Here is a 25833-nt window from a genome sequence, read left to right as displayed (position 1 = left end):
CATTTATCAAGGCATTGCCAGCCCTCCAAGGTCAGTGTTGAATCCTGCAGCCGATTATGTGAATCTTGCAGATTTTTTTCGATTTTTTTACTTTATGCAATAGACAAAATGCATCTACAAATAATAACCTCTATCTGTACTTACAAGTTAGTGTGAGACAGATATCACAGAAGTGAGGGCCTTTAAAAATCTCCACCGACCATGACTGAAGCATAGAGGTAGCTTTTGTTCATTTGCTAATAAAAGAACGATGGCTGATTCAGCTCATTCTTTGGAAGCATGAAATCAGTGGAAAGAAATCCATTTAATTGCTCAAACTCCGACACCAATATGTTTTAAAAGGTATAGGCTTGGATGAATGAATGAATGAAGGTATAGGCTTCTTCTCGCGCTACGGCGGAGCCCTGGTGATTCAGCATAAGAAGAAAGGTAAAGACTGTAAACTTTGAAGATAACAAAAGGAAAGGTCTATTAATTAGGAACTAATGTTATTTTCTTTTTTTCTTTTAAAAAAAAGAACTACGGTAATGTAATTGAAATAGCTCAGAAACTTCACATACATACCAGCATTCACAATTCACAACGTGGCGATCCGAACTTCCTGAAGCTCCTTGAACAGATCAAGAGAGAGTAATGCAGGTTTCAACTTGGACTGCATTTATTGTTATTTACAAAATTATTATTATTAGATAAATGTCAACTCTGAGGCAAAAATTATTTTACATTCATGCTTTATTAATACAGGTCTTTTTAATTTTCTTGCATTTGTTTTATGCTTGTGCTTGTTTTGTTTCACACCTGGAACTACGGCTTACATTCAGGGATGATGGACTATGAATTTCTTATCATTTTCTTTTCTCAAGAACACACAGTGCGTCTCTAAGACAGAGTCTCAAAGTTATAATATCATGTATGGTTCCTGTTCTTTAAAGAAAAGATTCAGATCGATTGAAATGAGCTCAAAATGATGTAACATGACAGTGGGAATTTCTTTTACCAGTGGTCCTCACGTGGTTCCCTACCTAATTATAATTCAAAAGATCACAGCGACGAATAAACAAAGAAAAGCTTGTTTATCTGCATCATCGCCCCTCACAGCCTCACATCCTTCCTTATAAGACATCTTCCTCTTTTTACGCTTCGTTCCCTGGCAGATGAGACGGAAGGGAAGACTGGAGGCTGGTTGGTGTAGGCGAGATTGTGGGAAGGTGGTGTGATTGCTGTGTCATGTGGATGTACAATGCTCCTTCTGTGTCTGGCAGTGTAGTAAAAAGGCTATTCGGATGCTAGTGGATTATGTTTGGGTTTCTTTTATTCAATTGTCAAACGTCTCGAAAAAGGAAGTCGTAAAATACACCTGGATTGATGCCTCGTCAACAGTGTTCATGTTTTTTGTTGTTGTTGTTTGTAATCACTTGATCTTGGTCTGATGCGTAAATGATGCCAAGGCAAATTTTAGGACAAATACCATTCCAGAATTTTTACTGTGAAAAACAAAACAAAAATCCATATTCACAGAAACGTAAATACTTTTAGCAAGTTGTTATGCAGATTTGGTTTTTTTTTACATTAAGTTGTAATTTTTTTTAACCCAAATGGATAGCAGTACCATAATCTATGTTATGTGTTTTATTTTATTTTTAAATCTATTTTTACTTAACTGTATGAGAAATTCAAGGGTCTGTGTAAGCGACAGAAATTTAGTCACAAGGCAAAAAATTAAAATAATACCTGTAATAAGTATCTCGATCTAAAGCTTTCAACATAAAAACATCATTTCAAACACTAATCTCCTAAAGTTTATTACATTATCAAACACCTTAGGTAGTCACATGTAACACACTTGTTTATCTGGTGCGACTACAGTGTGACATCAGTCAGACAATTTAAAGATATGACATTATGGCCTTGATCAGCTGATCACACGGTCCTGTATTTATCCAGGTTTCTTTATCTGCATGAATTATGCTTGGATAATTTAAAGTGTCTGCTGTGCCATTAGAATAAAGGCCACCAAAAGTAGATGACTCCAATTCCTTTGAAAAGGCCACGTGATTGTTAAGAGATATACTGTCAATGTCAAGATGATTATTTTTTATCTCGTCCTTCAAGAAATGCTAAATGTTAATTATTGACAGAAAGCAAAAGCAGCGCTCTAATAACTCAAACCGTACCTTTTTGGTCTGGTCTCAAAGTAAGCTATCGCTCATGTGCCATATAAGGTCATGGGTGGGCGGTGCATTCCAGCTGCCCCGTTTGATTGGAGAGTCAGTCTGACATACCACTTTTCCCCCGAATCGTCACTGATCCTGATTGGTCGGATGACTTGGTCCGATTCAAGCTCATTATCTTAATCAGCTGTGGATGAAGCGAGCGGAAGAGGAACGCAGAACGGTGTCGAGAACGCGGCGGAGTTCGGCGTGGAGCGTGGCTGCCCAAAGAACCGACGTCCGCTGGCTGAGTAAAGAATGCTTGAAAACAAGAGAGAGAGATTGAAAACCTTTCTTCGGAAGATCGACGAGAGGGCCATAGTCAGGATCAAGCACTTCATGAAAGAAAGGTGAGTCCGCGAGTGCGGCTAGCCGATCCGCTATCTGCCGGCGCGCATCATCAACAATGCGGATGCTAACGCTAAACGTGACTTTCACCCACACCATCCTGTCTGATAATTGGAACATTCTATTGCATATTAATAGAAGGTTAATCATTTATGTTGTGCCCGGAAATATTTTTTAGACTATTGTGCCGATAATGCGTCATTCAGTCAGTGGCTAGGTAATGCTAGCATGCTAGCCACGCGTCTGTGTGGAGATATGTTGGCACTTAAATTAATCTTGACGTCGAAGATCTTTATTAATAAATGAACTCCTCTATCAGAAAACGAGGGAGCGTTTCGACCTTGATTTAGAGATTGTCATCGTTTTGAGGTTAAGTTTTCTGTACTAGTGTATTATCGCAGCCAAATGGGCAATAATCTATTGCTTTTATCATAAAGTCATCCTTGCTTTTTTTTTTTTTTGCGTAGCTATTTATAATTATTGACCTCAGCAACTAAGAATACTACTAATCAGTCAAAAAGATATGAATATATGATGCACGTTAATGCATGTAATATGACTTCCATTCCGTGAAATGCAATTACTGATCTGATATAGGATGATGATGATGAATATATTTATTAGATAGAGTGTTAGAGTACAAGTACAGTCACACAGTAGCATGTATTACAGTACAAATAAAGTCAAACATCCTGTCTAAGAGGAGCATTTCAAAAAAGCCCTTGCGGTCTTGTTTCCGTTGAAAGTCCTTCGTACATAAATCATCCACGATTAACAATACAAATAAAAATAAAACCAATATTAAATTACTCAGCATGTTCTCCTTTAAGATGAGGCTTCCTTGGGACTTGTTGACACTAAATCCTTATGACATGGTTCATGCCCGGGCCTCCAGTTCAGAGGCATTGCCGTCATCGTTTGGCCTACATTGTGCGGTTCAGATCGGCATCATCTTGTGTTTTCACACGTGGGGGGGGGCAAGCAAGTATTTCCTCCTTCCTTCTCGTGGTGTTCTCTTTGTTCCTGCGAGCCTTTCCTTTTCCAGAGATCCATTTGCACAAGGAGTCCCATGCCTGTTCAGATGTGGGTTTCTTATCAGCGACGGCTATCGGTCATTTCACCTCTTCTGTCGTCTGTTTCTACTGTCTATGCTAAATCTTCGTTTGACAACGAACAAGCAACAAAAGAAGCTTGCCAGCAGGAATTTGCATTGAACACTGGATGCCGACTCTGTAGTCTCGTGTCAAAAGAGAAGAACCTGGTTCAGCTGCAAAGCCCGATCCGGTGGACGAGCCTGGAATAGGCTGGGTGGGGCGGCTTCGCAGGCGTTTCGTTGGCTGATGCTCTTGAGTCGGAGCTTCCTCACTTTGTGGCCAGTAAAGGCCATGTATGTCTAAAATTATGAGATGTGCTCCAGATGCAGAAAAAAAATCTTTAGCTGATGAAAACTACAGCGACAGGACTGTGTATTACTATGAAGGGATTCAGGCTAATCAGCTGGTGGAAGTTATATGCCACCACTCGGGGTAGTCCAAATTTCCAGCAGCCACCACACCACGTCATCGTCCTTCCTCGCATGCCTGATCACTGAAGCTCTGGTCTGCCTTGAAGAAAGACCCGCTCTGTCTCTATGCTAACAGGAAGTCGGGGGATATTCTGTGTGCATGTGGTCACATGACTTCCCACTCAAACGCATGGACTTTATTTTTTCCTCCTTCTTTGCACGTTCTGTTCACTTGGGCAAACGCACGGACAGACCTCCTGCTGATGGATCCCCGGCAGAGCACCGCAGCCTTCGTGATATTTTGCCATGCCCACTTATTACTTTTCCACTAAGGCACACAAACATACAAGCTCAGATTAAATCCCTTTCACTTCGACCCAGAGCATTATTTTTGGAGTTTCTAATTTGTAGTAATTGTTTTAGTTCCAGGTCATGAAAGTAAATCAGATGTTAAAGGATTGTGTTGACTCTACGCCTGAAACAAGATGATCGCAGATTAGCACCCTCGGGTTCTGGTGCTGAGCAGACATTTGGACGTACGAGTGTCTCATTGGACACGATACAAAGTGTTCGACTGGACTAAACTGGTTATGATTTGATTTGACACTATTACCAATTCTCCAGAAGATGGCGCTCTCTTACTTCAGTATGGATATATTTTTGTTTTTGCAGTTACACGCATGTAGTATTGTCAGCTCCACGCGGATCATGTCACCTGTGTGACATGATTCTTTTGTGCAGATGCAATGAAGCTGACAACAGGCTGGCGTTCTGCTCCCATCTGCGGCTGAGTTCCTGGCGTCCATCTCAGGGCAGCAAACGAAGCCATTTTTGCTGTGTAGTCAGAGGAAGGTTCTGGCAGATGCACCTTCCTGTGCTGGAGATATCAGCTCCCATTTCAGATAAGGCTTGCTGGCTAAATGAGGTCTGGTATCAGAAGTGTCCTTGGAGTTTCTTGAATGGGGATGACAGACACTATTGATGAACAGCTGGCTCGTTATTTATGGGGGGGGGGGGGGGGGGGGGGGGGGTGGGTGGGTGTAACCCTTTTCAGAAAGTCTAAGCCATCTATTGTCATGCACATTGCATCAGCTGTATTACATAAAAGCAGCCCTTTTGTTATTGACAATAGGTAAGTGAATGCAGTAATCATGTCGTCAATACAGAGGATTGCCAGTCAAGGTTTCCATCACCCACGCATTTCTACCATTTCACCTCCTGTTAGCGCCTCATTGTTTTTGTTCTTCTGAGCGCTGCTACGTGGCTGCCCATCATTGGACCATCTCTCCATTATGTGTGTGTGTGTGCTTAGAGTGTGAACAGAATTTCCCCACTGAGGATAAAGTTAATCAAAATGTAATTACAACAATAAAGCAGCGACAGTGGATTGTCTTTTTCGCTGTTATTGCTCGTCTGTATGAACAGGATTTGAGATTGCAACAGGACTCATGAACGTGCATGTCAGGTTTGAATCTAAACTTATCCTTGCAGCGCCTCTTTTCTTCCTCCATTCTCTGGGTGATTCCCGGACATCATCGTCATTAATCTCTTGGGTGGTTTAAAACTTGACAATAAAACCGACCTATACTTCCTTTTTCTTGGGCTGACTGCTCGGGGTCTAAGTCCAGCAGATCAGCTTCTGTTATAGGGCGCTGCGTGCCTCGAGGTTGTGAACGTGTGGCGGGCCAATCGTGCTCATGGAGCACGTAGAGGGCTTGAAGATCGGTGCTGGTTTTCAGTGTTTCAAGGATTGGGAGGGGTAAGCAGAGCGAGCCTGTCTGGTCCCAGCCTGTCTGGAGCTGATTTGTTAAAACTGAGGCTAACTGCAGGCTTCTTTTCTCCAGTCTGTGGGGTAAATGTTACGTTTCTGCCGGAGTTCTCTTTGCTGGTTATCAGTCCCTTGTGCGTCTGAAGTAAAGCCCATTTCTTTAATATAGAAAATCGAAATAACACGTTTTCTCAAGTCTCCTCTGGAAAGCCAAGCAAAAGTGCTGACGTGGGAACGGTCCCTGAGCTGAGCTATCGGCCGAGGCTACGGAAGTGAGTTGTCTGTTATTCAAGGACTGACTTAGACCTCACAACACGTGCAGATAAAGAAATCATTCTCGACCACGTGTGTCCGTCTGTAGTTCAGAGCGTGTTCTTGTCCCAGGTAGCGGTTTGTACTGCGGTTTCTTCCTCGCACGCAGACTGTACTCTGGAGATCAAGATAATAATTTTCACGTAACGCAACGCAAATCCGCTTGAGTCCTTTACAGTTGGGTAGCATGACAAGAACAAGAAACTAGATTAGAGGTCAAGCTTCTGTCTGGCTGGTTCCTCCCATTCCATGAAGGCCGCCTCCTGCTTCGTAGATATGAAGTGGTAATTATGAAGCAACACTTTATTGCAGCACATAGTCCATTATACAATGGCTGTTTCCCTCACATTGTAACCTTTCTGTATACAATTCAAAGTATATAAAGTCTATCAAGTGTTGAATTGAATTTTTATTCACACTTGTATTATTTTGCCCAACATTTTTAATTCATGCACAGCGTACCTGCGTGGCTTTTTTGACTACAGATTTGTATTCTTCCTCGCGCACAGACTACTCTCGAGATCAAGATGCAAGAATCTAATACAAACTTGTATTAGAGTTCTGCAGTGCATGTTTTTAACAGTGTAATTTCAACTTAAACTATGAAGGTAGGATTTTCTGGAACTTTAGACCAGAGACACGAGAGCAGAGATGAGGGCAGCAATTGTTTGTCTGGGTTCTTAGGGTTGCGTTAGCATCCCTATTTCAGGCTTGTGGGCTGACCTTTAACCTTAGGGTTTTGATTTGAATGTAAATGTTTCTTTAAAGGTCGGGCTCTCACCCCACTGAAACGATCATGGAGTGCTTGTGGCTCCGGGAGCGCTGCAGGAAAAGACTTCGACCTAAACTTGTGAATGGAGACATGCAGATGATATCATTTTAATGCTTAAGAGTGCTCTACCCTCTGACCTATTTAGAATAAATTAGATGTACATATTTAAATAAAGTCCTGCCTGAGAAATTGGCCTGAAACGCTGTCATTGTTAACTAACTGCTTTGGGTATCGTGACTGAAGATCACCTCAGTCCATGTCTCCTTCCCTCTCTGACCTTTATCCCGATGGCTCCGCTGCCACAGGGTGAAAGCTGCAGTCTGTCATCAAGTGTGCCGGCAGAGAACGGTTAATACTGTGGCCATTACTAAGCAGCACCCTCAAACTTGCGTTGTTCCGTCCCCTTGGTTTAATTGCTTGAGGGCGTGTACAGGCGATGCGCCGCTCCTAAATTGGGCCGGTCCGAACAGCTCCCAATATATTACTGCTTCACCCAGACTCGGGTCTCTTCCTGCCTCATCAAGGGGCAAATCTCAACGAGATGAGATTAGGATTCTCCGTGATGTCTTTCAATGGAAGGCTTCATCAAAGGGCCTTGTGACGTTAAACATGCCGGTGCCTGCGTCCTGCTCTGCAGCGAGAGAGTGAGCGTGTGTGTGCGCTGGTTTATTTCATACCCGTTTGCCTCCGGGGGGGGGGGCGTGGTTGGGTTTGACGTCACCCATTACTGAGTGTCACACCACTCTTACACCAAGTGGCTGCCTCTTGCTGTCACGCAGACGGCGGAGCAGCAGCAGCGTTCTGTCGGCAGGATGTGGTGAAGCTCTCCACATTTAAACACTATCTTTTTTGGGCATTGTAATATCTAGATTTTTTTTTATTTTTATTTAAGTCATTGGCTTTAATGTGTTATAGTTTACAAATAGAATTTTGCCGGTTTTTAAATTGTATTTAACAAGAAGAAAATGTCGACAGTCGGTAGGTATACGAGTTTCCGTTCATCAAAGAGATTTAAGAGGTAAGGCGATCCTTGAGGTTGTTTGTTGATGTAGTTTTGTTAAACGAGCTATCTTGTTCTGACGGTTACTTAATTATTCAGGCTCACGTCCGGACTCTTTATTGTGAAATCTTCCATCTTGTCTCGTCATTGCTGTTTGACATATTTAGCTCCACCCCTTTGTTTTCCAGTAAACATTTTTGGCCGTTTTGTTGCTGGCCAAGGAGAGACCATGTCCATTTGAAGAGTGCCTTGCTTGTTGTGAATCAGGGAACTGTTTGTTTTTTGATGGCATATTTGCAGGTGGTTGTCGGCTCTCGAGCATCAGATCATAATGATCAGCTTGTAGAGTGTTGGTGACACAATGAAACTTTATAGACAAGGGTCATGTTTCCTCTTCGATCATAGGCAAGCACGTTTTCTTCCAAGTATTACTGTAGTTATCCTGGAGTCTAGAATTTGAGTAGAATCTGAAAGTCTTCCTGACGCATTGTTAAAATATTCAGGTGTTCTCTTATGATGCAGGAGAATGTGGCCACAGCCTCTTAATGTATGTGCAGAGGGCAAAGGTTCTATTGCTAAACATTTTGCATGCTTTCTAATTCTCTCCCCCCCCCCCCCCCCCTCCCCTCTTATATGCAGCAGTTACCCAGTCGAGAGCGGCGGTGGGGGGCTGCCTGCTAAGGTGAAGAGAAGCAGGAGCACCTTAAGCAATGGCAGCATCAAGAAGACGGAGGCGAGGAAAGCCCTGAGCTTGGAGGTGGCCCAGCTGGAGACCGAACGGCATAAACCCCTCAGCAGGTAGGATTGATGTCCCATCAGTCACTTTACGTAATCTTAAAGGTCTTAAATAGTCTCAAATTAAGTTTTTTGTTATTTCTAGCTCTAAAATTGAAATTCACGTGATTCACTTGTTTGCCTATATTTAAGCAGCTGTTTGCACCATGGTGGAATTAAGAAACTGCCTGGTTGAGACTTTGTCTTTCAGTGGACAATGCGATTATGGGGCACTTTTTGGAGCCCACTGCCTCCTGCAGGAACCCTTATTACAAGACAAACATGGAAGCATTGTTCCTTCATAAGATGATGGTTAACACAAACTATGCATGACGGCACAGTTTGCAGGATTCACCGATGCCACTCCCCGTCGCACCTACCAGTGCATTCACAAGCAGAGGAAACAACTATTCAAATGGGGAACTGTCTACGCATAGTCAGGCAGTCGGCTTCTTAGACTAAGAAATGAACCAACTGTGCCACTATCTAACAGGTTCATCCGAGGACCCAAACATGTTGGGTTTCTGATGTTTTAGTCACCTGTAGCCAAAACCTTCATCTTTTTGGACCACATTGTGCAGAACGCTCACTCTTGGCATTTCCTGTTGAGATTCCTCAACCTGCTTAAGCTTGATCCCGCTGAGGAATTGCTGCAGGGTTTGTTTGTTTTTTTTCACCCAGTGTGTCTGTCTAACGTCTGTCTTCTCACTTGAGCTTAAGTATCCTGACAGTTGAGTTCTTTGTGTCTTCAGGTCGCAGACATTTGTCCTGGACAGCCGCATCTTTGAGAGGCCTGAGGGCACTGGCACACGAACTGTGAGTCTGAATATAGATATTTGCCATGCTTGTAGAGCAACATGTTCAGTAAAGAATTTTCTAGCATCGGAATAGTTTGTCTGCTTCTGACAGTCGGGCGCTGATTCATGATTGTAATTGTCCTGATTTATGCTCGTAGAGTTTCATGAAGCACAACAAGACATTCCACCAGCTGTTTCCAGACATTCCCAAGAATGAAGATCTGCTTCATGGTAAGTCACCAAAACTAGTGAGTGGCGTAATGGATGAAGCGCATAAAATAAAAATGTTGATGCTCCTCTTTCCCAGCATACATCTGTGCCCTGCAGAAGGAAGTGCCCTACCATGGCCGGCTTTACATCACTGACACCAATGCCTGTTTCTACTCCTCGGTGCTGCTCAAGGATACTAAGGTAGTCTGCAGCGCTGCACCATGTGCCTCTTCATCTGTCGCACTTCAGCTGAAAACTTAACATGGAATTGCTCTTTTTTTTCTGTCGCTTGATATGTAAATAAATGTGACGTCGCCTTTTCCTCTGCTCTCGCAGGTAGTTATTCCAGTGTCCTGCATCAGTCTCGTGAAGAAGCAGAACACAGCCTTGCTTGTTCCTAATGCCTTGTCAGTTCGCACATCGGAAGGAGATAAGGTCAGTTTTGTCACCTTAAGGCCCAATCGGCTATCTAGATATGCTTGATGGAGCTGTAATAAGATTTATTCGTAAGCCTTGCTCAACAACCCTGATGTCTGAAATGTGTTTGGCAGCTGTGCAGGTGATTAATGCGTCTTAATTTCCTCGTTGTCTAGTACCTGTTTGTGTCACTGCGGAACAGAGAATCCTGTTTTCAGCTGCTGCGTTCTGTCTGCCCTCAGATAGAGGTGAGTTGTTCAGGCCGAATGCTTGAGTTTTTTCCTTTTTTTTTTTTTTTTTTCTAGATATGCAGAAATCGTGCCATGAAATGGTGATAAGAATGCAAGGAGAACTATTTGGCATTGTTCTTGTTGTAACAGCGTATTCTTGAGTTCTGAGAATCTAGTCAGTTTGCTGATGCGTCAAATAAAAAATCTTTGTTGCAGTATGGAAGCACGAACAGTAGCCCCGTCTTCTCCTCGGCTGAAACCAGCTTTGAAAAGAACAAACTTGTGGTAAAGTGAATTTTGTATTTTCATTTTGAGGAGCACAGCGTGTCGGCGTTTCATTTCAGGATGATGTTTCCTGATGCTATTCTTTGCTCTGTTATTTTGACAGAATACCAGTCAGTCCAGTCTGGACGGGAGCTTTGACCCGTGTGATGGCTCTGATTCGCCTTCTTTACACGAACAGCCTCCGCACAGAGGTGAGCGTTCGACACCGATCGCTTAATCCTCGACATGAATGGCAAACTCAGTTAATTTGAAGTGTTGTCTGTGCCTCGAATTATGTATAACAAATATTCTAGCTAGTTGACATCCAAACTGCTTTCCTAATCCGCGCCTCTGTTCCTCCTACAGAGCGAGTGATGAGTATGAGGAGTTCAGCGTTTAGGAACCTGCACATGCACCTGAGCGACAGCTCGTCCTCAGAGGGGCTCTCGTTATCAGGTAAGAGTTATCAGCCAGTTCCTGAAGTACATGTGATGGTAGTTTTATTTCTGTAATTCTACCACATGTACCTTTTTGCAAGTGTAAATAAACAATTATATTGGTTTATTTTCAACCTGTTCTGACCCACCAACTTAATGCCATGTTAACATTCCCTTTTCCAGGGACTGGTGGCTCGTGGGTTTGGAATGTGACGGAAAAGGCCAAGTCCCTGTTGGTGCAGAGAGAGGCCAGCACCCTCAACTCTCTGCTCTTCATTTACTTGATATTGTGAGTAGCGCGTCTTCCCTAAAGTCGGTTCTTCCCTTCAATCCCTTGCTTTATCTTCCTGTGCATTGCTGCAAAGTCGTTCTCCTTTAAAATAAAGCGAGATAGATTTCAGAAACTAGAAATTAATGGATAAGCCTATTTTGTTTGTGCAAACATTGATTCAGCCGAAGATGTTTGTATTTCCACGGTGTGCATGTTGGAAGCTTATGCATATGCAACACTGTGTTTTCAGTGACTGATGACAAATAGGAAAATGAAGACGTTTGGAAAAGTACAAGCCGTCTCGGTAAATAAATGTGACCTAAACACGAGTTGACGTTTGCGTGTTACAGGGTCGTGCTGTTGCTGCTGTCTTCTGGTTACATCGGTTTACGTATCGTGGCCCTCGAGGAGCAACTGACATCTCTGGGGGCCCTGCCTGAGTTCACCTTACAGAGCGGGTGAGGTCAAGAGGTTTTAATGTCCACATTCATGTTGCTAAATAGCAGCCCCCCCCCGTATTGTTTGTTATACTTGCATAATATAGATGGCTATGTTGTAATCAATTTCTTTTGTAAGGGCCTGTGCTCGCTGTCAAACTACTTCATTCTTGCAATGGGTGCAGCCCCGATGGCGTGTAACTTAATATTGTCGTTGTATTAGAAGTGTATTTGGTCTGTTCTTAACTGGTTCCTTTCTTTGTTTTCATAGATGCCACCAAGATACATAACACGCGGAGATTGGTTGACTTTAGGCTGGAGCGTTGTTTCTGCTTCGTCCAGGCCAGCAGTCGGAGAACATTTGTGCTCCCGACACGTCCGCTGCTGTTGGCCAGAGGAAGAATGGGCCCAACTGTGCAATGTCAGAGACACCTCGCTAACTTGAAGGGCTATACTTCCTCTTAGTGCAGAAGACAACCGGACGCACCACAACATAGTCACACCAAGCCGAGCCCAAATGCATACACACCCTGCCTGGTTGCAGCGTGTCTCATTGAAACCAAAGCCGAGCGGCTCTGGTGTGTGCAGCACACCGACGTCTGACAGGGGCGACTCCACGTGTGTGAACTTGTTCTACATCATCTTTCGTACACCCTTTTGATTTGCTGAGCGTGCAGTCTGAACAGGGCTATACATTTCAGCATTGGCCTCCTGTAGAGCTTACATTGTACCTCGACACCAGAGACGTAGTGCTATGCATGGCCAGACGACCTTTCCTTTACCTTTCCATCTTTCATCGGTATTTGTAACTCTCTCCGTCTTAGTAACTACTGAGTGCTACTCCGTGAACGGCTCTACTGTGGGCTGAAATCTCCTCCTCAGACCGCGCCATTGTGGCTTCATTCACTCCTGATGGTCTTGTCCTTTCTTCAGAAAACTTAGATGGCAGTATTATTTTCCTCTTCATTGACATGAACCAATACTCAGCTAGCCCCCCCCACCCACCCCCGCTGTAGTCTCAACTGGATAAAAACATCAATGCATAAATATGTTGGAGGAGGACACACAGAGGCTGATGCATCGGGATGTTTTTGTGTGCTTTTCTATGACGTTGATCTTGGAGTGGATGAAAAATGTCTTCTGTCCAGGCTTTGACAGGCAAAGTGGCATTCTAGAGATTTCAGGTTATCTTAAGTAGCACCAGGAAAGTATTTATGCATTTCATGCATGTGTCTGCACTGTGGACACCTGACTGATGCTATATATGCATTCCCACTCTGGTCATCTGAATACGAGTGTCATCAAAATAAGTGGTCTCGAGAAGAAATTTCAATATATGCAAAAAATGATTGTGCATGGCCAACATGGTTTCTTTGTGTGCTGTTTTTAAATGGAGTTTGATGTTTGTGTAGGAAACGTAAAAAAAAAAAAAGTGATTGTTTAGAGGCAGTGAGGATCGGCTCATGAACAAGCGCACTTTAAAACATGAGTTGTGCCTGTCACAGTCCAAGACATTGTTTTGGGGTGAGGAGGAATGACAAAGCGTTTCTGTGGTATCTGATAGTGCTTAAGACTTTCTGGAAAAAAAAATTCACTCAGGGGTGGTGGGAACTACCTGCCAAAAATAGATTAGGTCAGCATCTTTTCCTTCAGTCGTGTTCAAGTCTATTGCTTGTGATGGGGTTCATGTTCTGTGCATTTCAATTTGTTGGTTTCTCAAAAGTCCCTTTGAGGGAGACCACCATTTTCATTGTGACTTCATCCTACTTCACTGATTCTTGAAACTGTATTCAAAATCTCCACGTTTTTATACTAACCAGAGAATGCATATCCACATCGCAACCACCCAACCTTTGTGGATCCATTTTTGAAAGGTGTAGCAACTGGGTTTACTCCATCCTGTCACATTCTTAATTCAGATGAAGGTTGTTGTCCATATGCCAAACTTTCAGTTCTCATAATCCTCCACCTGGGGGCAGCATACACACACTGTCCTTGAATGGACGTGGTGCAAGTATCCCAATCATGAGGGCAGTTTCTGTTTGGTTTTGCACTATTCTGAGAGTTGTAAATAATTTTGTATCAGTTGTTAATGTCCTTAACTCTACTATGATCCCCTATTTATTTGCATTCTGTGTAATTCAAAGTAGTCTCTGTGAGATGGCTTTGGTACTGTTAAAAATAAATCAAATGTTGCAAAATAAATACGTTGTGTACAGTATTTGTTACTTTTGCTACAAAGCACATTGTACAGGACGTTGATTATGTCATGCAAAAACGAAACAAAATTTGATCTAGTTGAACTTTTAAGTACTATAAAATTAATTTCCACTGTAGGTGGTGGTGGAAATACTGTCAAATTCTGAAGTCAAGAAATTGTTTAATTTCCCTCCCCTGAATCTATGAAGTGTTTCAAGAGCAACTTGAACTTTTGCGTTTGGGTTCAGATTGTCTCGGTTCATTGATTCACAGAAGCATCAGTATTACTACTATAGAAGACTTAAAAAAACCCATATCCAGCTCATAAGTGTTTGGAAATAGTTGCATGTGTTTTTTGGGGGAAGTTTCTTCCCTAATGTCAAAAGGTTTCTGCTGGTCTGTCTTATAATCTGTCATTGCAGTTCCTTCTCATGCGCTGTTGTTTGACTAATTGTTGCCGCTTTCTAAACACCAAGACATGCAAGACTTACTTTAAAAAAAAAAAAAAAGAAAGACGCAGGCCACATTTTCCAGCAGTGCCTCCCGTATCTAATATTAGAACACCATCTAGTGGATAAAATCTCACACACACAGCTAGACAACAACGTGACATCAGATCTTTAATACTGATCCGTGTCCTCGGTTTTCTTTGAGCTGGTCACTGTTCATCTCCTTTAGCCATCGGGGACGTTTGGAGAAGTGGGTTCTGCATTGGTCCGTTGGTAAGCACAGAGCTGAAACACACCTGCAAGAAACCAAAGGGAGACAAACCGAGTCTCAAAGTACTGTTGTAATATCCAACTGTAGACTCGTTCCTGTAAATCAAATCATTTATGCATTATAAATGAAATCCGCTATTAATAATAAATTGATGTCTGATTTAAAGTAGTTTTACAACTTTGCCATCAAAGTTGAACTTAAATGTACGCATTTGCTACATCTACTTGAAACTGTGTGTGGAATTGGATTTGCATCTGCCTCAAAATCTAATTGTCTCTTCCTCGTCCCTTGTCATGTCCATTCGTAAAAAAAAAAAAAAAATCCAGTTGAACATTTTTAGTATCTTTTTGAATTTGGATTAAACAGGTGAACCCGAGCCGACTCCAATGACAGAGATAATAAATGCAGTTGTACCTGCTGCAAAAGCTAAGATGATGGCCACCCAGCCAACGATGTAGGACCAGGAAAAGCGCCAGTCCAAGAAGCGTTTGCCGAAGAAGGTGACTGTTACTCCGGTGTAGATTGCCAAAGCCAACAGAGCAAGAAATCCTGAGAGTAAATGAAAAGAGGGAACTTTGAAGATTCACTGAGCAAAGCACGAGAATAAACCGGCTGGATACTTGCAATAAATATGGCAGCATGTGATTCAAAAGCGCTGCATTGCACTTTACATCCATTAAAGCCTTGCACAGCTATTTCTAGATCTAGGCTGTGTGTGTGTGTGTGTGTGTTACCTGACAGGACCAGGGCAATGCCGCCTGTACGGACCCTTCTGTTCTTGGTACCATTACTGAAGGCACTGAGACCAAGCACCACGCCGGCAAAGCAGCTCAGCACTGCCAGCAACATAAAGGCTCGTGTGGCATCCCAGAAGGCTGCACACATACAAAGAGGTACTTGTACTTGAAATATTTGTAAATCAGTAGAAAAGACCAGCGAGCTGTCGTGTCGGTCCATATTTGTGCAACTTTTGGTAGGAAGGATGTCCCCTCTGGAGTACTGACCTACAGTGATAGTGTGAGCATGGCATTTGTGGTTGATGCAGAACCTCCAAAGACCCTGGTTGGCAGAGCTGCCCGAGTAGCGATACTGCATCCAGAAGTCTGTTGCCGTAGAGACGATGAGGAGCACAAGGGCGGCCACACCGCAGAGTGTGCCTCCTCCTGCTAGAGAGTACAGCATTGTGGAGACGTTTGGAGGCGTGCTGTCCTCCTGAACATTCAGCAACTGTCCAGGGCAGAGGGAGGAGACGGTCAGAGAGGTGCGTTATTTAAAGTCACTAAGCATTCCACAATGCCCCTAATGGATGCCTTAGAATTCAAATGGGTCCAAAATGATTTGTCATTTGCAACTGTTCTAGAATCTGCACCATGCATTAGTAGGAAATATCCACAATGAGCTGAATCAGGCGATCCGCAGCTATTGTTGCACTCATTCCCCAACATAAGCATCGCAAATGAATCTTTCAACAGTCGGCTTGGGCGCTGTCAGCAGTGTTTCCCTCTCTGCCACTGCCAGTAAACTATTCAATGCACTCGTTTCAACTTTGCCGCTCCAGTCATTACTAATTCTAATCCAGATCAAACCGACACATCTGACTCAAACAAACAAACATCAGCACCCCTGTCCCAGCTGTAACAACCATTTCCTTTGCTCCTCTGTCTTAACAGCCGCCATCCAAAAGCAGGTTATTGGTTGTTGAGTTCTCTTTGAAACCTTTAAATAAAGGTCTATCCTCCTGGAAGAGGAATAAAAACAGTCTGTGTTAACACAAGTTTTCTTTTTTTAGGTACCTCTGGGTTCGCTGGTGTCTCTCCACAGTTGCTGGCAGCAATGGTGTGCTTATCCCTTTTAAGCCCTGAACCCCTGCCTGTCATTGTCTGCATCACAAAAGAGGGAATGATCGAGTGCAGCATGTGAGTTATGGATAAATCCCCCCCTCCTCTTTTTGCTCACCTCTGTAACCTTTTACATTCTGTTTATCATTCGTGTCCTTTCTATGCAACTTTAAAAACAAACATTTTCTCAATATTTTCCTAAATATATTCCATCACACCAGCAGAAAGGGCATCATGAGAACCTTTTCTGCCTCAGACACACCTCAGTTTGGCCATGTCATTGATGGGTGTGTGTGAAGGGCAGGCGTTAAAAGCCTGTCTGTGCAAAAAAACAACATAGACAGTCATGTCGAGCACAAAGTAAGCATTTGTGCATCACAAGCCTTGCAGATGTTATTGATGCAGTCCCGTGCATTTTGCACCTACCCCTGTTCACGGAGGGCCATGTGTGCACCCACACTAGCAAGCATGACAGAGCAGGGACATTAAAAACAACACCGAATGTGAGTGCAGGTTGAAGTTTGTGTCTTTATTTTGCCTGTTAACTTAAACAGGAGCATCGTATTGTTAGAATGATGAACACCATAGGAGCCGCTGGCAGTTCCATTATCAACCATTTGTGTGCACGTTGTACAAAATGCTTTCAATGACACTGAGCATGCCGTATCATCGGCCCCGGGTTTTTATAAATAATGACAAGTGACATCTATTTTCTTACAGCCTGTTTCCTCTCACATTAGTCAAGGTATTAGGTAAAAGAAAAGATCAAACAAGATGATGTTAAACATGTGACCAAATTTGTCATCTACATTGTAGTTCCAGCAGTATCGTCACATTTAAAGTGCCCCGTAATCATTATCTTAAGTCTTCCCACATCTCTTTGTTCATTCTTTTTTTTTGCCCTGCATGTGGTCATAAAGTTTACCCGATGTGTCTGAACCTCTCTGGGATAATTAATTCCCATGAATACTTTGTCTTCAATCTTGATTTCACAATCCGGGATGATTTGGGCAGCAACATTACCTTTCACCACCTACGATTTAGTGCGCTATTAACGGTTTAGCCATGTGTCCTTCTACTACATCTACCAGGCTCACATTTACTGAGCTTCTCTCTCCAACATCAAATGTGCTGATGCACAATTAAACCGGTTTCTAAAACTACAACCTTGGAATGAAGGATAAACCATTAAATTAGTGTGACCTGCCTGCATCCCATGATGTTAAATCATCCATCTTTCCTCTCCATATTTCGTCCTTTGTTACTTTCAGGTATGCATAAACAGGACTGGAGTTGAAAAGCAGGTTAAATTAGACTTAATATGATCTCATTTCCAAACCTAGCACTCTGTCGCCCTAACGTTTTCATTGCTAACGCAGTTACAGAAATCTACTCACTGATACAAGTGCACACAGCCACACACACACAAAAATGTGATCAGTTTCTTTGCTAGAATTTACTAATGACGAGGAATATGTGACAATACCAAAATATAACTGCACATAAATATTCTCTGAATCTCTATAAACGCTACAAAAAAGGCACAGTATGATATGCAGAAAGCAAACATGGCTTCTTTCCACAACATCCCCTCTTCCCATATAAATTGCAGTTACATCTTGTGTGAAATGACCTTCGTGTTTTGTGCAAAGTTATGACTACAACTGACTAAAAGGTGCTCTGACATTAAAAGAAACCGATACGGAGGCGTGCTTGCTGTGAATTTAGTCATGGTTTGACAGTCAAACTACGTCTTTGTAGTGTTACTCTGCATGTTTTACTTCCAAAAGCAAAGTGAAAACACACACACACACACACACACACACTTACTTATACATTTACACAAGTATGCAAACACTTCTGTTATATCGCAGACTGCTCTTGTGCATCTCGCCGCCGCTGCTGCTGGTGACCAGTGATTTTCTAGAAAACAGCTCAGGGGCCCGGAGCCCAGAGGACCACAGTTCGATCCGCAGAGGAGGAGAGGAAGGTCCGATCGTGGGGATGCCACCTACACTGGATCACCTTGTCCCCGTGCTCCCCGGCCACCATCTGGGGAAGGGGCTTTGTTAGGTCTCCTAGAGTCAGAGAACAGAAGAAGTCGTGTCATTTTTGTAATGACGCGACTTTATTTTAACAGCCGCGTGTGAGTGAGAAAAGGGCTTAGCGTCGCTACCTTGAAGATCACTGATGATGATTTTGTTGTCATAAGAGCCAGTGAGGAGATGATGGGCTCCGGGGGAGAAGCGCACCGAGCGAATGTCGCTGCCGTGGGGACGATATGTCTGGACGATGCGACCCCCTCTGATGTCATACAACATGCAGGTGCTGTCCTCCTGACCTGTGGCCAAAAGGCGACCGCTGGGATCCACCGCCACAGAAGCAACCGCACTCCCTATTAGAGACGGTGGTTGCGAGTCAGATGGTTGCTTTGCTATGTCGTTAGTTTTAAACTCAGAAAAATAAAAGAAATGGTGATGCAACAGATAAGCAGCAGCGTCATTGTGGGCGACTCGCCTGATCCATGCAGGGTCGTGCCAACCACCCGGACACAGCTGGGCACCCGTAGGTCCCAGAAACGGACCGTCTTGTCCTGGGAGCCGGAAGCGATCATCCATCCTCCCCACGTGTACAGGGTCAGGATGTGACCTAGAAATATAAATGGTCGAGTCTTGAATATTGCATATCTTTGCAGCGGTTAGGCATTTATTTGATTCCAAACTATCTGGCAGTTCAGTTTGTTACCAACTCTTTAGAACTATTCAACCTGTAAGCTACAAGCTGCAGCTCATGTACGGGACCTGTGTGTCCACTCAGGGCGTGAAGGCCCTGTCCTCGCTGACAGTCTGTCGTGTAGATGTTGCAGTCTCCAGCTCCAGCACTGATCAATATGGATCCTCCACTCTCAGGCCCCTCCATGAAGGCCAGGTCCCTAATGGTACCGTCATGCATGCTGAACTCCAAGTCTGGGCCTGAATCAATAACAGGCGGCGGGTAAAGCTGTACTGTTCATGGTACATGACACTTGCTAAAGTACACAGAAGCAGTACCTGTGGCATTGCAGCTGTCTGCGCTAAAGGGCAAGACTTTGACATATTTATCATTGGATCCGGTAGCCAGCAGCTGTCCACAGTGGCTCCAGGTGACGCAGTAGATCGAGCCCTTGTGGTGTTTGTTCCTCCTGAAGCGAACCGTCGGCTGCTTGACTGCACCAGAACTGAGAGAAATGTGTGAATTAGAACATGTCGAAGAATAACTGTGGGAATATTACAACATGGATTTGATGGATTTAAAAAATGACAGTTGTCTTTTTTGGTTAATGGTGATGATGATGATGGCATTTGTCACCACGCCGCTACCACGACATTGCTTGTGAGAACTAGTCAGGACTAAAGCCCTACCTGGTTGCTAGTGTTCCTGGGTAGGCGCAGACTCTCAGGGTTTTTGAGTTGGAGCCGACGGCATAGAGGAGCCCGGAGGGATGGAAGGCTACCGCCCGGACGGCTTGCGTGTCCTCCAGCTGGTTCACTTTAACAAACTGCGTTTTAGAATCCCCGAGCTGCACAGGATCAGAAACACAATCGTTTGAACGATAATCCACATGTAGCTTCACAGAATAGAGTGTCAAACAAATGCGTAGATATTTTACAGCTTTTTAAATATATTTTGGCTGTGATCTTTTTTTTAGTCAAAAAAGGAGAAACCCTCTGTCTATAAAACCGTAGTCGTACCGCTTGGGTGCTTCTTGTCGTAGAGCAGCCAGAATCGTCTTGGTGCGTGAGACAGGGCCCTCTTATCCTCTCAGCACTGACACACAAACATGTCTCCATCACGTCAGACATATATAGCATATATTCTCTCATCCCCCCGCCCTCCAAAAAGTCTGAGAGCATACATTTTCCATGATATCAAAGTTGATGTTTCGGAAATGACACGAGGAACCACTCTTACCTCTGACCGGAACAAATATGGGACTCGCCAAATAAAGGCAAGCCTTGGCTCTCGGTGTTAAAGGGGGTGCTGCTGGCACACCCACCCGGCTTGTCCTTGGGAAACCCCGTGTCTGGAGTGTCAGAGGTTCCGGGACAGGAAGCGGTGGCTTTCCCCGTCAGTCCGTTGCACTGCTGGCCCAGATGTGTCATCACCTCATCGCCTCTGTGGTCAATGCCCACATTCATCTCTTCCAACTTCTGAATTGATCTAGACAAAAAACAAAACAAAAATCTCCTTGTCTCAACAAGGTGAAGCTACGATTACGTTCCCTTCACTAAACGTCTTCCTCACCTGCTGAGGAAGGTCTCGATGAGGTTGTTTTGGGCTCCGTCCTGCGGCTTCACCCCTCCCTCCAGCAGCATCTGCTGGTAGAGCTGCCTCTGCTGCTGCTTCTGCTCCAGATGCTGCTGCACGCGGAGGCGCTGCCGGTAATACTCCTGGACGTGTTCAGTGGAGTCCAGACACTGGAGAAAAAACACAACGATTCAATATGGAGCACCTCAAAGACGAGCTTTCGTAGAAGATGGAGAAAACTATTAAACTAGACTTCTACATGCTTTGACACTTTAGCAGATCTGGCATTGGAATATTTCTTACCGTCTTACAGTAAACTGTGCATCACCGCTTGCCAGTGATCAGTGCCAGTACACACACACACACACACACACACACACACACACACACACGCACACAAACTCTCTACCAACAGCTGCTACTCACAACTCTTCAACTCCCAAGGCCTCGTCCTCCATCATCGGTCCCATAAAAAGTTCTCAAGGACCTCATTATATCCAGTGGGTCTACGGTACATTCTCATTCATCCATCTCACACGCCTTTCTCACACATACACACACAATCTCAAACTACTCGACTCCTCTAGGCGGGCCCTCGGATGCATAAAAATGAGAGATGATGGAAGCAGCGGGGCATCTTCGGTGTGACGGCACATCAAACCAGATTATCTGCCTCCAGCATCCATGACCTCCACCCCCTTCACTGAGAAGGGTGGCTGGAAGGTGCTTGCAACCCTTGGACAGAGGCGGCAGAGAATTGAGGATGGATTTATGATGCAGCAGAAGCGGGGAGATGAGGTGATTAATGGGGTTCGGGGAGGGGGGGGGGACTGATTGTAAATCTCTTAAATCTGGAGTAACAATTTGGATCTCACTTTGGCTTTTACAAGACAGACAGCTGTCGTCGTTTCATTTTAGAAATGCAACCAAAGGTGAGACATTTCATTACCTCGTTTGTTTCTGAGCTACAGGGTGGCTCGCCATCTCTTCCGGGGGTCAGAGGGGTACGCGTGACGTTGGGTCCCCCAAATCCTTGTGGATGCTTCCTGCAGTCAGGATGATACGTCACAACAACCTGAGCAGAGGTGATGCTGACATAAAATAATATGATGGAATAAAAAAAAACACACAAAAAAACACAAACACATCTTCTAAACTATAGCGGTGCTGCATTACGTCATGTGGGAGGGAACATTACAATAAGAAAGGTTCCCATGTTTGTGACTTGAGAATTGACAATTCCATGGGGCCTTGAAGGTGCCATCAGACTGCAACTGCAATGGGTTTTGCAGAATTGTGCGGCATTTCCATCCCTCACAGAAGCTTCTATGTAAGTTTGAATTTGTGTCGACATGTGAAAGAGTGTTTAATTGCTCTGTAATTGAACTCTGGTAGTTTTCAGCAGGTAGTTTAATACTCACAGTTCAGTGATAAATTCTTACACAGGATTACAAACCAAACCCGAAAGACTCGTCTTCTTCTTCTTCTTCGTGTCAAATAAACCAAATCCTAGCTCTCTCCTCAGACGATCGAGGCGTCTATGACACCAGACTGGAGTACTCAGCTTCACCACAAGGTGTCACACTTGACTTAGAAGCTACAGCAATACTAGTACTAACTACAGGAACTTGAAGCAAACCCTTCTGCTGAGCGGATCAAAACATTAGACAATGAAACCTGCTCAAATTCTAACTTTTTAGAAATCCATCTTAAAGCTGTTGATCATAGCGGGAAATCAAGAAAAACAACAAAAACAAAAACATTTGTCTCAGTTGTGTTCAAACTTGGACTTTTACCTTTCAGGTGAGTCGTCCTGGTGATGCACATTATTCTCCACGAGGCTTCGACTGAGTACAGCTTTCACGTTCACGTCCATGCCTCTCTTGTCCTGTGCCGCCAGTCCATGGGATAAGCCGTCCAAAGCCGGGTTGAGGGATCTGGACATGTAGGCGTCCCCCGAATGTGGCCTCTGACGGAAGGGTGACGTAGCGCAGGGCGACAAGCGATTGATCAGTGGAGTGAGGAGGTCAGCGTGGCCGGCTTTGCTGGGTTTCACGAGACGGTCCACGTGGATGTTGAGGGTCTTTTGCTGGAAGGCGCAGGAGAACGCACCTGGAGAGAGATTCTGTAGCCAGGAGAGCAGCGACAAGTCAAGTTCATCACAGCCATTCCCGCAAAGCAAATCCACGCCGAGCAACACCTCCCCTTCCGTGATCTCCTCACCAGTTGCTTTACTCTAAACAAAAACAAAACACACGCACACACAAAAACAAACATGACCATGACTGTTTTTGGTCAGACAAATCAGCTACAAGCATTTTTCACAAATAAACACTAGTTTGACAATTAAAAAAAAAACAGTTTTTTCTGGAATCTTTGCACACTTGGAGAGGCAACAGCAGCGGTGTGAAAGACCTGCAAGCTTTTACGAGTCGGACAGACCTGGCAGAACTCTACGCAGCACTCGTAAAGGATTCCTTTGATGAGCAGCTGGAAGAGTCGGTTCCCGCTCGCCCTGAATCCCGCCTCGCTCAGCTTCCTGTCCGCGGGGATGAACTCGGCCACCATGGCGCAGGCCTCCTCGAAGCACTGGACGCGTGCTGTGCTTGGGTTCCAGTCTTTGAACTCTGCGTGGTGGGTGAGGCGAGGCAGGGTGAGGAGGAGGCACAGCTTGCCGTAGTCGTCTTTGGTAGGGCAGAACTCCTCCAGACTGTGGAGGCACTTGACTGCTTCCTGCATGCTGAGCTCCAGCTGTAGGAGACGGAATATTGAGACAGGATGAGACAATAAGGATACGGGGTGACGTTGCATGGTTAGACTTTAAGGACATTCATGCTCCTGGTTTCAAATGCTTGTTCTCTGCGGGGTAGTGAGAGGCTGACGCATCTTTAATTCGTCTCATCCAATCAGACGTGATTTAATTTATCAAATTTATCTTTGCTATTCTGTATTTACGCACATTCTGAGGGTCCTCGGCTGCAGACATGGCGTTGTTGACACACAGAGCTTCCAGAAACCTCTGCTTCAGAATGATGTAGCGGAACCTGGAGACACAAATCTCAAGTTACAAAGGAACAGACAAATGCTGTGTTCCAGTTGGGCCACATTGAGCTGACACGGCATCCTCAACAATCTATTGAAGCCACTCTGATCGTCCTTTCATCATGACCTACAGCAGTGCTCAATGAAGAGCTTATCTAAAGCAGTTATAAGAAAAACAAGACATCAGGTTCTAATATTTACATTTACTGTTACCTTTTTTTGTCAAACTTTTCCATCCCCTCTAGAGGTTGAATGAACTGCATCACCTCTTCCCACTCGCCGTCCAGAATGAGTTGCCTTTATAACGGAAATGGAAATCTCCTTTTGCATCGCAGTCAAGGCAAATAATGTGAAATGAGATAAGACTCAGAACGATGGACATCTGCTACAAATGCCTGCACAACTGAAAGCCTAATCTTTTAGATCATCCTCTCCCACCTGCCCGGTGACCCCGCCGTACAGTCATACCTGAGGAAGAGCATATCATCGGAGTAGAGTCCATTGATGATGCCACTCTCCTTCTCCAACGCCAGCATGCTGATGTGAAGCTTCCTGGAGTTCAGGAAGTCCAGCATCACCTTGATCACCTCGGCCTCCTTGATGCCGATCGTTTCCTCCGCAGTCATGATGGCAGATTATGTCTGAATCACAAATTAGGAGGAGCATGAAGTTATAGTCACGCTGTGTAAAAATGGAAAAGATTCACGAATGACGGTTAGCAGGATATCCAGATTAGGTAAAAGGGGTTTATAGAGGATAGATTTGTTTTTGCCTGAAACACTGAAAGATATTTACCTTCGATTTCTCAGGGAATAAGAGTAAAACATGGATCTTGATGGAAAAGAAACCAAGAACATTTAGGGTGCTGCTTGGCGTGAGTCTGAAGAATTTAATGCTGATCGAAATAGATATACTGATCCATCGGAGTTCAATAGAAATCCAGTAACCTTACATTATGGTTATGTCATTCTAGCAGGTGGTGATATAAAAACCTCCGTGTTACACCCCTGCAGCGACTTCCCTGCCCTGCTTGAAATGATTCAGGGTGAATACCTGTAATTTATTTATCACTCCAGTCGTGCATTAAACAGAACATTTATCTCCGTGCGTAATTCTTTATCTTCGGGCTGTAAATGGTTAATCCCAGCACCATCACACGGAGGCGTCTTTTCTTTGCTCTGCAGGTGTTGCTTGCGTTACGCTGCCTCCGGCTTCCAGCGCTGGAGGCACCGCCCTGCTCCTGACGCACGCAAAATCATCCACCCGCGTCCTGAAGGGTGACAGCGGCGGGTCTGCGGCCTAAAGCTGGCAGACGCAGCACTTCACCCGCGATCCACGCACACCTGGTTTCCTTGTGCACAAGGAACCAGGGACCAGCGCGTACATGAAACCATCGTCCGTCCCCCCCCCCCCTCTAACGCGCACACATGCCAGACTCCACCGGTGGAACGGACGCTCCGGCGTAAATCCGCGCCAAGCCCTCACCTGTCGGTCCCGCAACAACACCGCCTCCAAGCCGCTCCGGTCCCGCCCGCAGCCTCCGGAACGCCGATCGGACGTTGAAATCCGGGCCAGGTCTCCGGGGGGGGGTGTCACCTGCGCCTCTCCTGTGGGCAGCTCCGTGGGCTGTCACGCGGTCTCAGGCGCGCACCACCACCTCGTTAACTGTAGCGGTGACGCCTGCTGGTCAAACCAACAACACCGCGGAACACAATGTTAAAAGCCAAACGTAAATATGTGGTAAAAAAAATGAAGCTTGGAAACACTGTGCGTGTTTCTTATTAGGATGTTTGTCTAAGTTCCATCGCAGCAGTAATCCTGTCCCTCATGGATAGATACAACGGAATGACGTCATATTGTAGGAGGGCCAACTCTTCAATCAGAGCTGCTCGCAGCAAAAAGCACATTTAAAAATGTATTTTTATCAAACGTGACTTGGGGCTTTTTTCTGTGGGTGTAATCGGTGTCCGCTGGGATATATCGCTTTAACATACAA

The 25833-nt window shown here is 44.6% G+C and overlaps 3 protein-coding genes across 3 annotated transcripts; 1 reads left to right on the top strand and 2 right to left on the bottom strand.

Moving 5' to 3' along the window:
* The first annotated feature begins 2468 nt into the window (after nucleotides 1–2468).
* On the top strand, nucleotides 2469–12103 carry si:zfos-943e10.1 (GRAM domain-containing protein 2B). Its single transcript, XM_068743954.1, is given in 13 exon segments — nucleotides 2469–2560; nucleotides 8554–8723; nucleotides 9425–9504; nucleotides 9644–9716; nucleotides 9793–9896; nucleotides 10032–10130; nucleotides 10289–10360; nucleotides 10559–10627; nucleotides 10731–10818; nucleotides 10973–11062; nucleotides 11227–11332; nucleotides 11665–11772; nucleotides 12023–12103. Coding segments are annotated over 13 exon segments (1170 nt in total). The 3' UTR covers nucleotides 12042–12103.
* Nucleotides 12104–14624: 2521 nt separating this feature from the next.
* lim2.2 (lens intrinsic membrane protein 2.2) lies at nucleotides 14625–16954 on the bottom strand. The gene is made up of 7 exons (XM_068743532.1): nucleotides 16935–16954; nucleotides 16771–16827; nucleotides 16464–16614; nucleotides 15675–15897; nucleotides 15405–15545; nucleotides 15085–15219; nucleotides 14625–14695 (listed from the first exon to the last, which is right to left on the bottom strand). Exons 1-7 carry the CDS (start codon nucleotides 16952–16954, stop codon nucleotides 14625–14627), a joined length of 798 nt encoding a protein of 265 aa, XP_068599633.1.
* Nucleotides 16955–18443: 1489 nt separating this feature from the next.
* On the bottom strand, nucleotides 18444–24463 carry LOC137899345 (WD repeat-containing protein 47-like). The gene is made up of 15 exons (XM_068743376.1): nucleotides 24306–24463; nucleotides 24051–24134; nucleotides 23755–23839; nucleotides 23238–23546; nucleotides 22592–23031; nucleotides 21745–21841; nucleotides 20793–20965; nucleotides 20460–20708; nucleotides 20240–20315; nucleotides 19910–20067; nucleotides 19559–19725; nucleotides 19310–19480; nucleotides 19022–19157; nucleotides 18685–18899; nucleotides 18444–18586 (listed from the first exon to the last, which is right to left on the bottom strand). The coding sequence occupies exons 1-15, from the start codon at nucleotides 24461–24463 to the stop codon at nucleotides 18444–18446; spliced, it is 2661 nt and encodes an 886-aa protein (XP_068599477.1).
* Nucleotides 24464–25833: the final 1370 nt, after the last annotated feature.

This window comes from Brachionichthys hirsutus, chromosome 9, assembly GCF_040956055.1.
Source record: "Brachionichthys hirsutus isolate HB-005 chromosome 9, CSIRO-AGI_Bhir_v1, whole genome shotgun sequence".
Lineage (NCBI taxonomy): Eukaryota > Metazoa > Chordata > Actinopteri > Lophiiformes > Brachionichthyidae > Brachionichthys > Brachionichthys hirsutus.
The sequence above is the reverse complement of the archived record's forward strand: the minus strand, read 5'-3'. Positions and strand labels throughout refer to the sequence as shown.

Coding starts and splice junctions, on each gene's coding strand:
- lim2.2 (XM_068743532.1), bottom strand. CDS start 16,954: ATGGCCCTCCGTGAACAGGG. Junction 15,898..16,463: donor AGACACCAGCGAACCCAGAG/GTACCTAAAAAA, acceptor TGCCCTGGACAG/TTGCTGAATGTTCAGGAGGA. Junction 14,696..15,084: donor CATCTTAGCTTTTGCAGCAG/GTACAACTGCAT, acceptor GGTTTCTTGCAG/GTGTGTTTCAGCTCTGTGCT.
- LOC137899345 (XM_068743376.1), bottom strand. CDS start 24,463: ATGACTGCGGAGGAAACGATCGGCATCAAGGAGGCCGAGGTGATCAAG. Junction 21,842..22,591: donor CAGGACGACTCACCTGAAAG/GTAAAAGTCCAA, acceptor TCCTGACTGCAG/GAAGCATCCACAAGGATTTG. Junction 19,726..19,909: donor CCAGGAACACTAGCAACCAG/GTAGGGCTTTAG, acceptor CATTTCTCTCAG/TTCTGGTGCAGTCAAGCAGC.